At 55.4% G+C, this 13,655-nt stretch overlaps 1 protein-coding gene across 1 annotated transcript in view; it reads left to right on the forward strand.

Annotated features, from left to right (window-relative positions):
* Window positions 1-13,655, forward strand: part of ATG2A (autophagy related 2A) — a 36,507-nt gene that overhangs the window by 2,607 nt on the left and 20,245 nt on the right. Inside the window, exons 2-19 of the mRNA XM_033174106.1 lie at window positions 3,012-3,174; window positions 3,297-3,449; window positions 3,657-3,759; window positions 4,359-4,530; window positions 4,699-4,845; window positions 5,183-5,279; window positions 5,550-5,711; window positions 6,175-6,317; window positions 6,928-7,003; window positions 7,873-8,113; window positions 8,938-9,088; window positions 9,328-9,432; window positions 10,100-10,264; window positions 10,393-10,630; window positions 11,074-11,176; window positions 11,363-11,525; window positions 11,906-12,048; window positions 13,361-13,524. Of these exons, the coding sequence (XP_033029997.1) occupies window positions 3,012-3,174; window positions 3,297-3,449; window positions 3,657-3,759; window positions 4,359-4,530; window positions 4,699-4,845; window positions 5,183-5,279; window positions 5,550-5,711; window positions 6,175-6,317; window positions 6,928-7,003; window positions 7,873-8,113; window positions 8,938-9,088; window positions 9,328-9,432; window positions 10,100-10,264; window positions 10,393-10,630; window positions 11,074-11,176; window positions 11,363-11,525; window positions 11,906-12,048; window positions 13,361-13,524 (2,689 nt within the window). The remainder of the gene's footprint in view (window positions 1-3,011; window positions 3,175-3,296; window positions 3,450-3,656; window positions 3,760-4,358; window positions 4,531-4,698; window positions 4,846-5,182; window positions 5,280-5,549; window positions 5,712-6,174; window positions 6,318-6,927; window positions 7,004-7,872; window positions 8,114-8,937; window positions 9,089-9,327; window positions 9,433-10,099; window positions 10,265-10,392; window positions 10,631-11,073; window positions 11,177-11,362; window positions 11,526-11,905; window positions 12,049-13,360; window positions 13,525-13,655) is intronic.

Below are 13,655 nucleotides of genomic sequence, written 5' to 3' on the forward strand. Positions count from 1 at the left end.
TGCAGCCCGCTTCGCTCCAGCCTTTGAAGAGGCATTTGGGGCTGGGGGCTGTGATGCAGGGCTTGGGGTGAACAGTGGGTGCGTGAGTGCAGATGACCCAGCTTCTCAAGTGGTAAACTGGGGGGGAAGGCTTTCACTACAATAGGAAGCCCAGGTAAGGCGGCCACTAAAGGCAAAAATCCTAGAACGGTGATGTTGGAAGGGACATGTAGGTTGGCTTTTGACCAGCCTTCAGCCAGTGTTTGCTCCCATCTCAGGCAAATGGGCATCTTGGTGGAAGCACATTGTGAGAACCGTCTCATTCTATTTCAAATAAAAGGGGAAATGTAAACAAGGAAGTTAGTGTTTGGGATCTGCCTAAAAGGAAGCCCTGCATGCAGGCATTCCCTGGGAATTCTCTGCCAGTCTATGGAGCAGGCAAGGTGAGATCACTCCCCTTGAGACCCTTTGGCCACCCAGCCGTAGTTGCAGTCCTGGTGGCAAATCAGTGGGTTTCCCCACCCCACATCTCCAAATGGGGAGGATGGTTGTTACTCCAGAACAAATAAGCCTCTGAAGTAGATGGCTGTGGCTTGTCGTCAGCTTGTCTCGTGATGAAATGGGGAGGTGGTGCTGTTTCCCAGGCTGTTGGTGCTGTGATCCACTATCCTGCTCTGGAGAAAGGCCAGCTGTCTATAATTATCTTCGCCAGTCACTGCCTCCTGCTCCCCTGCTGTCCTTTCACATCTTTCCCCCAGTTTCTCCCCACACCACCTCCTCCCTTTTCTTAGCTTTTCTGCAAGAAGTCGCAAGATTGTGCTGAAGGGAGCTTGCCTGCCTCTTTTAGCCCAAGCAGAATTTGGGTTGCTTAGGGAGGCCTAGGTCCTTTGGGGCCCTATTCCCAGTTGCTTCACAGCCCTCCCTGCCCCCATCTTCCTGCTAGGGTGCAATCTAGAATGAAGCCCCCTCCACCTCTGCTTCAGTACAGGACACAGGCTTAGGGTGATGTGGACGCTCCCTGCTGGGGCACTTTCTTCTGGCTCAGAGGCAATCCTGCAACCCTCAAATTCCTCTTCTTGTTTATATCCTGCCCTTCCTCCCAAAGGAGCCCAGGGTAGCAGCCTTAGGTAGGGGAGGGCCCCCAAAGGTGTGCGATAGAGAGATCAGGGCGGTTCTTGCCCAGTGGATCTCAGCAGCTTCCTGGAGCAGCAAGACAGGATGGGAGGTATCAAGTAGCCTGAGGAATTCTGGCTTGTTTGTCTCCTGGACTCACATGCTTCCTCACCACGTCATTGCTGTTGCCTCACTGGCATGGCTGATGCTAGACTCACAGCTGCAGAAGTCCCAGCCTGTTTTCTTTCAAGGAAAGCCTGCTTGGGGGTGGGGGTGGGAATTATCCAGGGCATCTCTCTGTCAGGAGAATAAGAACATAGGAACATGAAGAGAGCCTTCCTGCTGGATCAGGCATTTGTTCTCACAGTGGCCACACAGATTTTTCTGCAAAGCTTGCAAAGCTGGGTGCAAGCTGGGTGTAACAGCAACACTCTTTGCTCATGTGTGACTTTCATTCAGAGATAGACTGCCTCTGGCATTGGAATCAGAGTATTGGCCCTCCAGGTTGGTGGCCTCACTCACTGCCTGCTGTGGGAGGGATCTCCATAGCTTAACTGTGCGCTGTGTGAAGGACTTTCTTTCTTATCTGTCCTGAATCTCAGGGACATTTAGCTTCACTGGATGTCCCTGAGTTCTGCTGCTGTGGTGAGATAAGGAGAGAAAAATATATCTCTATCCGCTTTCTTCACCCTGCACTTAAACTTATGCATCTTTATCATGTCCTCCTCGCTTACTTTCATTCTTTTCTACACTGGAAAACCCAAGTTTTGCAATGTTTTCCTCCCAGGGGAGGTTGCTCCACCCCCTTCAACTTTTCTTAACCTTTTCCAGCTCTACGATATCTTTGTTTTTTAGGTGATGCAATCTGAACTGTGCGCAATATTCTTAAGTGTGGTTGCAAAATATTCTGCCCTGTCCCTGCATGTTTGGGACAGCCTCCCACACCACCTGTGTGATCGAATCTCTCTTCAGAACCAAGCTTTTCCGTGAACCCTTTTCTACAGCCCTTATGCTCCCTATGCTCTGCAGCAACTGAAATAAACACACATGCATCCTGATTATTATTATTATTATTAATGATCGGGTCTTTACCCTCAGGTCCCAGGTCAAGTTATAGCATTAAAACACCGTATTTAAAACAGTTTAAAACAACATACAATTGCAGAAACAAGGTGGGTCCTAAAAAGATATACCTCAGGTGTCAAAGTTAAAGGCAAAGAGGTGCATATTGGAAGGTGCCAGACACACCTCTGTGGGGAGGGTGTTAGTTCCCCAGCCTACACCTGCCTGCCTCCTCTTCGCTCTCCTTCAGCTGTCAGATCTCCCTTGTGTCAGATTTTAGATTGTAAGCTCCTTGGGGCAGGGACTCTGCAAAGCAGCATGCAAAGTGATGGCACCATACCAGGGCTGGGGAACTAACCTCAGGCCACCCCTCCTCTCCGAGGCCATAGCCTTCACTGGGCCTGCTTCACCCAATCTTGAGAATTCTTCCCTGGCTGAGATGAACCCTAATAATCTCTCGTGCTTGTCTGGATGGAGTATGCAAGTAGGTATACAGCATAGCCTGTGTAAGAGGTAAAATTTACATTTGTTGCTCCACCCACTTTTGACTCTGGCCCCGCCTGCCACTGGCCTTGGAGGGTTGCCTAGAAGGGAGTGTGGCCCTCAGGCTGGAAGAGGATTCCCCAGCCCTTAGCTATGGAATCAGTTACCTTTCCGGTGCTGTGCGGGTACATACATCTATGGGACCCCACTTGCACCCCCCTGCTGCATAACCACAATCCTTTCTCTCCCCCCGCACCCCACTCAATACTTGTGGGCTGTATCCCTGGAACTGTATCCATGGGAAGCTGGTTAGCATTTCACGGGGCCAGTCCTTGCTCCCTCAACACAGCCCTGTCTCTCTCTCTCCGCTGCAGTCCGTCAACGAGTTCCTGGAGTCCGTCGGAGCCCCCTTGGAGATCGTCGACGGCTTCATCGACAGCATCGCCGTCACCATCCCCTGGTCCGCCTTAGTCACAGAGAACTGCACCGTGGAAGTGAGCGGCCTGCAGATCACGTGCCGGCCGAAGTATCGTACTGGTGAGAACCGGAGGAGAGGGAGGGAGGGGACAGTACTGATCTGGAAGCTGGGGGTGGGCAAGTGGGCAGCCTCCTGCCTGCCTCACCTGGTTGGTCTCTCTTCTCCCTCTGCCCTCCTGCAGCTGCCCCTGGCTCCGAGTCACAGAGCTGGGCATCATGCATGACCACCAGCATGCAGCTGGCACAGGAGTGCCTGAAGGAGCAGACCGAGGAGCCCTCGGACACCCCCCAGCCCCTGGAGGGGCTCGAGATGTTTGCCCAAACCATTGAAACCGGTGAGTCCTTGGGCAAGGGGAATTGGGTGGCTGTTCTGCTGGAAGAGCTTTTGGTGGTTTAGCAGCTCCTATTGGGATTATTCCCACCCCCAACAGCCTGCTCCTGAAGTGGTGCAGGCAGGACTGAGGGCGGGGAGGTCCCCCCCACTTTGTCCTTCCCTGCCTGCCAGGCTCCTGACCCCCCGTTCTCCTTTTGCTGTCTGCCAGTTCTGCGAAGGATTGAAGTCACCTTCTTGGACACTGTGATACGTGTGGAGCATGTGCCCAGTGGCTCACAGGGCAGCGTGGCCCTTGAGATGCACATCAAAAGGTAATTGGCTTTAAGGTGCTCAGGTGCTTTTTATTGGTAGGAAGGGCAGGGAGGGGGAGGAGCTCCTGCTGCTCAGGATTCCAACCCCTCCCCAGCTGGCTTTCCATTCCCGCCTCTCTCTTCTGTCCCTGCCCATTCTCAATCCTTATTGGGTTGTCCTGCGGGGTTCTCCCTCCCACTTTTTGTACAAAACCCCAGGATTCCTCCACCCTGCAAAGCCCTGCCGAAGCTTCTCTCTTGAACATAAACCCTGTGCTGTTTTGCCTGTGGAAGAGGCTGTCCCATTCAGCCTAAATGGCAGGAATTGACGTGTGCATATGATTTTAACGTGGCTGAACAACACATTTGTAGCAGTGGAGGGAACAGAGGGTGACCTCTCAAGACTAAGCAGACATTCAGAAAGGTCATGGTTTGAAATACAGCCCTCTTGGGGTAGGGAGGGGAGAGAAGAGAAGACAAGGAGGACAGAATAACTGAAGGGGTTTCCCTAGGTAGGTAGAGCTTGAGGGCGGCTTGTTCCCTCTCTGCCCCCAGCTGAGCTCTTTATGCTTTTGCTGTCTGCTGCCTTCCTTCCCTCCCCCCTCGCCCCCCCCCCCCAGATTGGACTACTGTGACGAAGCTGTGAAAGAACCTGGGCAGGCAATCACCGTTGACATCCACCAGCCTCCACCATTTGTGCACAAGATCCTGCAGCTAAGCGGGGTCCTGCTTTACTATGAGGAGTTTGCGGGTGGCGCAGGCGCCCACATGCCGTCGTCCCCTGTCCCAAAGGTACAGCCCCCCCGGGGGGGCGGCTTCCTTGCTGGGGGGGACGACTTGACTTTCATGGGTGTCAAAGCACTCTGTCCGTCTTGGGCTTCCCATCCACCGAGGGGCGAGGAGGGTGCGTGTTGCGGGCTTCCCTGTGTTCAGAACTGCCTCGTCTCTTCTCCACCCTAGGGGGCTGCCGATTCTTCAGAGTCCCAGGCGGAGGAGGCAGAGGAGGAAGAGGCTTCCCCCAGCTCTCTACTTCAGATTGGCAGCTGCTCTGGATACACGGAGATGAGGATCAAGCTGAAGCAGAATGAGGCCTTTCCTGGGCCCAAGGTGAGTTAAGAGGGTGCCTGGGGTTCTCCAGCCTTCCAGCGAGCAGCTGATGCATGGGAAAGCCATGCCTTGTGTGAGCTGGGGGGCCTCGTTGGACTGCTCTGCTGAGGCATAGGCAGCTGCACCCCGCCCCCCAGTGGAGCGGTTTAAAGAAGCACCCCCCCCCCGGTGCCTCGACTGCCTTTGCACAGGCAGGCGGTTGGGCTGCCTCTTTCTCCTGCGAGGAAGTGGGGGCCTGCCCCCTATGTGAAGGTGGTTGAGGCAGTCCCGCCAACAGAGGCCACCCCTGGCTTGTGAGGAGTCACGTTTTGAACTTTCTCCCCCTCTCTCTGCGCAGCTGGAAGTGGATGGGAAGATGGGGTCGCTGCACCTCCTGCTTGCCCCCCAACAGATCTTGTACCTGCTGGATCTTCTGTCTTCCCTGAACTTCTCTGGTGAGCTCTGTGCAACGTAGGTGGGGAGGAGAGATGGAGAAAGAGCACTGTGCAAACCCACAAGAGGTTTGACCTCCTGCCCTGAAGAGATGGGGTTGTTGTGGCACCTGTGGTCCAGGCCTGCAAGACCTGTCAGGGTAACACATTTGAAGCCACGCATGCCTTTTCCCCCTCCCTGGAGGAGGTGCCAACTTTAGCACTGGGACAGCTGAGCCTTCCGCAGCCCTGCAGGTCTCCCCTAATCCCCTTCTCTCTCCTCTCCCCCCAAAGAATCCAGCCTCTTGCAGGAGCAGCTGAGCAAGAGTCGCCCCCTTGACTCGGAGGACCTGAAGCTGATTGAGCAGGACCTCAGCCAACAGCTGCACTCAGGGCTGGGGGCTGGCCCCACCCGCCTGGAGGGGATGGAGACCTGCGTCGGGCTGGAGAACGGAGGTGACTGCTGCGGGGGGGGGGGGGGTTGAGCAGCTTTGGATGCAGGAAGATCCCAGGTGTCAAATCCCCAATAGCAGCAGCTCCGGGCAGAGAGGCTGAAGAGCTGCTGCCAGTCAGTGCAGGCAGTACTGAGTGAGATAGACCAAGTCAGAACAGGGACCTAAGGCAGTTTCCTATGTTTCCACCTCTTCTCCTCCTTCATCCTGGGTGCATCTACCAGGGCCAGGTTCAATCCCTTGCATTCCCCTTCTTAAAAGGATTCAGGTAGTGGAAGGCTATTTCCTTTGTTGCCTACTGATGTTTGAGTGACCTTGAAATGAAGTCCCACTTGAGTCCTGCTTGGTTTCCGGGCAAGGTCTTGGCGTGTTAACTGGCCCCCTTAATGGACTCAGCTGGTGGCTGCTTTAGGCCCCCCTCCCTCTCCTCCTTTCCCCTCCTTGGCCAACCTTCCCTTCCTTTTCAGAGATGTTCTTCTCCATGGCTCCCATGACCAGCAGCGTGACCTCCGTGCGCTCAGCCAGCGAGCTCTCTGACATCGACCTGGACTCCTCCATGCACAGCGACGCTGGCACCAGCCGCCTACAGGCTCTGCCCTTCACGCCAGGGGTAAGGGCCCCAGCAGGCTATGGGGGAAGGCAGAGGGAGGGATGACCCTGGGCAAGTTTCCGGTGGGCTTGGACAGGTCATGCCTGAGGCCTGGGTGCTTGAGGAGTTTGGGCAGGAGGACCCAGGGAAAGGCCTCCTCGTGTGTGTGGGGGGGCCTCCCTTTGCTCCCTATCCCATCTCATCGCCAGCTGCCCAGGCACACAGCTTCAATGCTGCCCCCGAGTTGCCAGGGGGCAACTTAGCACAGCTGGCCCAAGACTAAAGGACCAACCAGCGCATCCCCCCTCTCCGTGTTCAGAAGCTGGCCAGACTGAGAGCTGATTCAGACTTCAGTGCTGGCAACAGGATAGCACCCCCTATCCCAGCATGTCTGAGGGCTGTGGGCTAGTTTATGGGGTGCAGGGCTCTCCCACTTCTGCACGCCACAGAGGGGAACAGCCAAGGAGGCTGTGCTGCTGCCATCCCTCAGCAACTGCTGTCTGAGGCTTTTGCCTTCCTCTGCCCAATGGCCTTGCTGGCCTTGTCAGTAGCCTGCTCTGCTCCCAGAGCTGCTTGCCCCCGTTCTCAACTCTCCACCTTTCTCTCATCTCCACTCTGCCCCCCCCCCCAGCTGATGTTGAGCAGTCCCAGGCGTTACGGACGGTCACCCTTTGCTGCCACCCTGCCGTGCCTCAACAAGATACCAAGTAAGATGGTTTAAATTGCAAATTAGTGGGAGGGAGAGGGTGGGATTGTGCAGGACTTCTTGATAAGCCCCAAGTAGTGCCAGGAAGGAATCATAGAGTCATAGAGTTGGAAGAGACCACAAGGGCCATCCAGTCCAACCCCCTGCCAAGCAGGAGGCGGGTGCGAAAGACTCGTGGGCTGTTCCCCCCCCCTCCACTGGCGTTGAAGGGAGGACTGGTTGGTTGGTTGGTTAGAGCATTTGTACCCTTCTCTTCAGCCAAAAAGCCTCCCAGAGTAAGGTACAAATGCTCTAACATGCAGTCGAAACAAGGCAGTCCCTACCTACAGGCTTACAACCTGAAGGAACGTGGCACACAAGGGGAAAAGAACGGGGGGGGGGGGAGAGGAAAGGGAGAGAGGGGCACTTGTAGGTAGGAAGCCATCACTCCTTATGACACTATAGAGGTGTAGCTTGTCCTGTAAGCTACCAGAGTAGCTTACAGATATCAGTAGTGAGACAGTCCCTGTTCTCAGCATTACAATCTAGCAGATGTGGCACTAAAGGAAAATGGGTTGGAGGGTAGGAGGAGAAAAGTAAACTTGAGTGTTACAAAAGAAGAGACCTACTGCTTGGTATGCAGAAGTTATGGTGTGTTCAGACCTCCTTTAAAAAAAAAATCTGTTTCATTGAGGTCCTAGAGAGCTGCTGCCAGCCAGAGCAGACAGTGCTGGGCTTGGTGGACCAGCAGTCTGAAAGGTTCTTAAGAGTTTCTGCCAGCAATCTCTGGGTTAGCTGCTTCCAAGTTCAGGTCTTTCTGCTCCAAGACACACACACTCTCTCTCTCTCTCTCTCTCTCTCTCTCTCTCTCTCTCTCTCTTCCTTGCATAGGCAAGACCAGCCACCCGCAACCCCCCTCTCTGGAGAACCAGCGCCCTGAGGTGTTGCTGCGGCTGACGATTGGAGGGCTCACTCTCACCCTGCTGCACCAGACCCCAGAGGCCCCACACCTCCAGCTGGCTCAGCGCTTCTTCTCCCAGCTCGGGGGCCTGAAGGACTCTGCCTTTGGGGGCCGGGATTTCCAGCCCCTGCGCCAGTGCTTTGAGGGGGCCTGTCCATGCAGCAACGTCAGGTGTGTATTGGGAACCGAAGGCCTGAGCACAGCAAAAAATAACAACAACCCTCCCCGGTGCTTTGCCCAGGCCCAGTGGTGTGTGTTTGTGTTCAAACATTTTTTTTTTAATCTGTGGTTTCCAAAGTGGGCAGTAGCAATGGAATTACCTGGGGGGCTGCTGCTGTAAGAGGCAAGGGGACAGAAGGGGGCTGCTGGAGGTGTAAATGACTACCAGACTTTGAAAAGCTGGCATCACTGGATCAAGTTCATCCATATAGTTGAATTAATTAAACTAAATAGTTTTCATTGGATTTTGAATAAATGTGCAATTAATTGTTAGTTTTTAATGACACTGTGATATTAGCTTCCTCAGTGGGTCATGCAAAGAATGCATTTGACAAGGTAGGGTGGGAGGTCCAGGGTGTGAGTTTAGGGAACCAAGGGGGCATTGGCCTGGAACAGTTTGGGAACCACTGGATTGCCATTCCGCCTGGTTTGCAAAAATGTATCATAGAATCAGACGGGTCCCTGAGGACCATCTAATCCAACAGGAATGTGCAGCTGTCCCTTAGGGGGGATTGAACTTGCAACCTTGGCTTTATCAGCCAACCATGCTCTAACTGACTGAGCTATCCAGAGATAGTAGACATCCTACAATGGATGTGACTTAATGTGAGCAGAGCCTGCTGGATCAGGGATAATGGGAGTTGTAGTCCAACCGCACCCAGAGGCTCCCCGGGTCCCCACCCATGCTCTGTGCTTCGCTGCCAGCAGGCAAGGGACATTCCCTGCACATTGCGCTTGCCACGTTTGCAATCTGGGTGTCCGTTTGCCTCTTCCAGGCTGACCGGGGCCGCCGTGCAGATCAGCTGCGAGCACAAGGCCGCTGGGCAGCTGCACATGTTCAGCTGGGATGCATCCTTTGGGCTCCTGGAGATCTTGGAGTGCCTGTGGGCGGACGACAGGACGCAAGCCAAGCCAGAGTACACTGAGGTGAGGGCTGAGCCCCATCAAGGGGAGTGCAAGAGTGGAGGGCACCTGGGTGCTGCTCACTCCCCCCCCCCCAGCCCACTTGCACTTCCTGCCCCAGACAAACTGGAGGCTCACCGGAGCCCTGGCTGCATTGGAGTCACCAACAAAACTGTCAGTGGAACAGCTGCCTGTCAGGTGAAGAGCATGGGGTGCTTTTGTTGGAGGGCGTCCTTGGTAAACCGGTTTCGTTTCCTTCTCAGCTGCTGGTTTTCGCCACCCCTAGTGCCTTTCCCTACAGCCAGTCGCCTCGCCCCTGTGCCCGTATACAAACCAAGCATTCGGAGAAGCGGCCTTCCTCCTCCAAGGTGAGTGTCCAGGCCAGGCAGGGGGCTTTTCACACAGATCCAGCAGCAAATTTCTTTCCCCTTTGCAGTTGCTGGAGAAATTCTGGGCAGCGGTGGGTGAAGCCTTCGTCCTCCTTGGCAAACCATAAGTGCATGAGTATGTCCTATTGTGTCCCACCAACACCCTTGAAGAGCAAGGAAAGTGCTTTGCCAGGGACCGGTGTGCCTCAGTGGGCTGGGTTTGCCCCACAGGCCACAAATTAGCCACCTGGCTCAAAAAGTGGCAGTGCTGGCACCAGGAGATCCAGCCTCTCTGGGAAGGTCGTTCCATAACTTGGGGGTGTCGTGGCAGAAAAAGGCCTCTCCCTGGTTGGGAACTGCAGAAATCCTCCGTGTTTCATTTTGTTTCTGAAAAATACTTCTAGGAAAGAGTTAACCTGGATAAAATTAAAATGAAAGCCGGACAGAGCCAGGTCCCAAGTCTAAACCATCCTGTGGCTTTCCAGGTGTTTTTGGACTCCTGACTTCCATTAGCCCCAGGCTGCAAAGACAGTGAGGTGTTGTAGTCCGATGGGACTTGGAGAGCCTCAGTGCAGCCTAAGACTTGGGCCAAACCTGGGTTAGCAGAGCTCGTGTTTTTGCCTGGGAGACGCATGCAGCTTGCCAACTCTTGCCGCTGTGCTTCCAGAGCCGCCTTGCCAAGGTCCCTGCCAAGCAGACGGTGGAGCTGGTGGCCGAGCTGGACGACTTCTGCTCAGAGGTGGACCTGGCAACGCTCGACCGCCTTTGCTCGCTGCTGTGCCGTGCCACGACACCCTCCACGCCTGCCTGGCCTCCTCCCGAGGCACACTTGGTAAGTGGGGGGCAGAGCGGACTGAGAGGCCGCGGCGCCCGCTCCTCTCCCCGCCCCCACCAGGAAGAGCCTCCTCTAATGGTTTTCTCTCCCCCCTCTTCCCCACCCCCCTCCTGGCTGGGCGCCAGGCAGATTCTCCCCCTGCTGCTAAGTGGCAGGCAAGTGTGCGACTGGCAGCGCCCAAGGCCACCCTGAGGCTGCAGTTCCCAATCCCGGACCTTCGTCCATGGCCCGAGAGGCGGCCCTGGGCCCAGAAGGCCGTGCGGCAGGAGAGCCTGCGCCTGGACCTGGCCGGTGTGGAGCTGCGGGCGGAGCTCGGGATGGCAGGCGTCACCCAGCTGGAAGTTTCCTTCAGTGACCTGCATGGTAAGGAGAGGCTGCTGCAGGACCCCCGCTCCCTCCCTCCAAAAAGATCCCCGTCGGATTTCTCCCTGCAGCCGCCAAGTGGGCTAGGGCAGACATGTGCTGGCGTCTAAACATTGCCTGTATCTGTGCAAGTCACGAGGTGGGCACGCCCCCTGGTACAAGGTAGCATTTGTGTATGCAAGATTCAGCCTCCTAGGAATGCCCCTGTTGTGATGAAGTGGGGCAACGCCCAAGAGTGCCTCTCCCACCCACTTCTTTGTTCAGCTGCAACACAACAGCCCTGCAGTGCTGCCAGTGGCGGGTCTTACTTGCCAGTAGTTGCTGCTGCCCGCCTCCCACTTATTGCCGCAGCTCAGTCAGGAGGGGACGTGGGACGTGCCAAAGCACGTCCTTTCGCCCGGGAGAGGGGATCTGAGCCCTGACGCTGTTTGGGTGATTTGCAGGCACATATGAAGGCGCCGAGAAGCTGGCTGTGCCGTGTTTGCGGGTCGGCAAAGCCCCCAACCTGTCTGCCAAAGGGACGGGGAAGAAGTACCTCCTCCCCAAGTAAGTGGTTTCCGTGCGCAACTTCCCTTTGCTACAGCAGCCACTGCAGCAGTCAGGGTGGGCCTGGGTGCTGCCTTGGCGAGGGTGTCCTGCTCTCTGTCCCGATGTCATGGGTCTTTTTTGGGGGGGGAAGCACCCACAAAGGTTCTGGCCCCTCTCTCCAGTGCTGTCCTCTCCCCCTGGCAGAATCGCGCTGACTCTCCGCCCTCGGGCCAGCGACATTCCCTGGGACTTGGCCCTGGCGAAGCCCGGAGAGATGGAGCTGTCAACGGCTGAGAGTCCCTGCGAGCTGAAGCAGCCAGAGCCTTCACCCTTCTCCTCCAAGCGGACCATGTACGAGACGGAGGAGGTGAGAGGGTGAAGTGACCCAGGGGGTGGCGGGGTGTGTTTGTGGAGCTGCTAATGACCTAAGGGGTGTTTGCTGGACCAGGCCAATGGCCCACCTAGTCCAGCATCCGCTTCTCACAGCGGCTAACCAGATGCCGCCATGGGACGCCCGCAAGCAGGACCCAAGAGCAAATCTCCCTTCTTGTGGCTTCCAGCAACTGGGATTCGGAACCATAGCAGGTTTTGGCTGTGGAGGCAAAGCCCAGCCATCCTGGCTAGCAGCCATTGATCGCCTTCCCCTCCTCCATGTAGATGCCCCCTGTGGGTGGGAGTTTTGCAGCTCTGCTGTGTGGCATTGGCACCAGCTTCCTGCCAGCTTCAGATCCACCTTTTCCCCTCTAGATGGTGATCCCTGGAGATCCCGAGGAGATGGCGGAATTCCAGAGCCAGACGCTGGAGGCCTCCCAGTATGCCCTGGAGGTGACCTTCCCCACCATGCACATCTTCCTCCCCAGTAAGGACTTCTACGAGAGCATCTACAACAGGTCAGAGTCCCGTGTGCCTGGGCGCCCAGGGGGTGGGGGGCAGCAGGAGCCCCTGAGCAAGTTGGGCATGTCCTCCTCGGGGCTCTTCTGCACAAGGGGCGGGACCGAGTCCCAGTACTCAGAAAGCCGAATTTGTCCTTTCCATCGGGGGAATGGGAGGAATCTGCCTTAGACCGGGTCAGACCATTTGTCCATCTAGACCAGTGTTGTCTGCTCTGACTGGCAGCATCTCTCCAGGGTCTTTCATATTTCCTGACTGCTATCTGCTCACTGTCGCTGGAGATGCTGCCAGGGACTTAGCCTGCCTGCAGGACACCTGCTCTGCCATTGAGCTTGTGGCCCTTCCCTTGGATCGAAACAAGACCTTCCGGGCATCTCTCTACCCTGCATGGCCATGATTGACACCACGCTGTGTCCCTCTAAGCTAGCTGGTGGTCTCTGCAGTCCCTGACATTTGCGCATCCTTGGGATAAGCTGCAGGGGTGGGAAGCCGGTGGTCATAAGGACAACAGAAATGTAGCTCTAGAATTCGTACAATCCTCTTTTAAAGCCACGCAAGTTGGTGATCTTCACTGCCTTCATGTGGGAGGGAGTTCCACAGTTTAACTCAACTTATTCACATAGTGCAGAGTTTCTTATTTATTATTACTATTATTATTTATTAAATTTGTATACTGCCTGTCAGGGATAGAAGGATTGCTCGAGAGGAGCAGGAGGAGATAAGAGATGAAACTGCAGAGGAGAGAAAAGATTGTGATTCAGACAGTAAGGGGGAGGGGGTGAGATATTGAGAGCAAAAACCTATAATCAGTACAGATACCTCTAGCTCTCCCAGCCCTCATCAGCAAACGTCTCAGGAAGAGGGAGAGATTTCACACACTGTCAGTAGCAGACAAGGGGGGGAGCAGAGGGGGAGACGTCATTTTTGACGTCATTTTAGGGGGATGAGAGGTTTCCTTTGTTGGCGCGCGCGGGAAGATTCTAGTCCGGAAAACTGAAAGCAAGGGAGTAGTCATGTTTTCAACACTCTGTTACTCTTAATGATTAATAAACAGCTTTTAAGCTCACTGCTTGAGCCGGCAGTTTCTCATAAGCAACATCAAAGGCAAGAGCAGCCTGACACTGCCCTTCACCAAAAGATCTCAGGGCTACCCTATGAGGCGAGGCTGAGTTGACTGGGTCATCCACTTTGCTTCTTGGCCAAGAGGGGATTGAGCCCTGATCTCACCCAGGTCTTCGTCCAGCACTCTAACCACTACACCACACTGTCATGGGACAGGCTGTTCACGCTGACCTTCTTTTCCTCCTCTAGGATCAATAATGATCTCCTGATGTTTGAGTCCTTCAGCCCACCCCCCACCCCCTCCGAGCTTCTGGGGGGCGCTGGGTCCACAACAGCCCCCTTTGTTGGAGAAGCACCCGCAGACACCCGCTGGCAGGAGAACTTCAAGATGTGCAAGTCGGCCTTTAAGCTGGGTGAGGGGGGGCACCCCCATGTCGGAGGGTGGGGGGGTGGGAGGGAAGGGAAGGGAGGAGGGTCTTAGTACACACCAGTTCCTTCGAGAGGCAAGACTGGGTCTCGGCCATCACTATCTTGCAGCTTGGCC

This window comes from Lacerta agilis, chromosome 17, assembly GCF_009819535.1.
Source record: "Lacerta agilis isolate rLacAgi1 chromosome 17, rLacAgi1.pri, whole genome shotgun sequence".
Lineage (NCBI taxonomy): Eukaryota > Metazoa > Chordata > Lepidosauria > Squamata > Lacertidae > Lacerta > Lacerta agilis.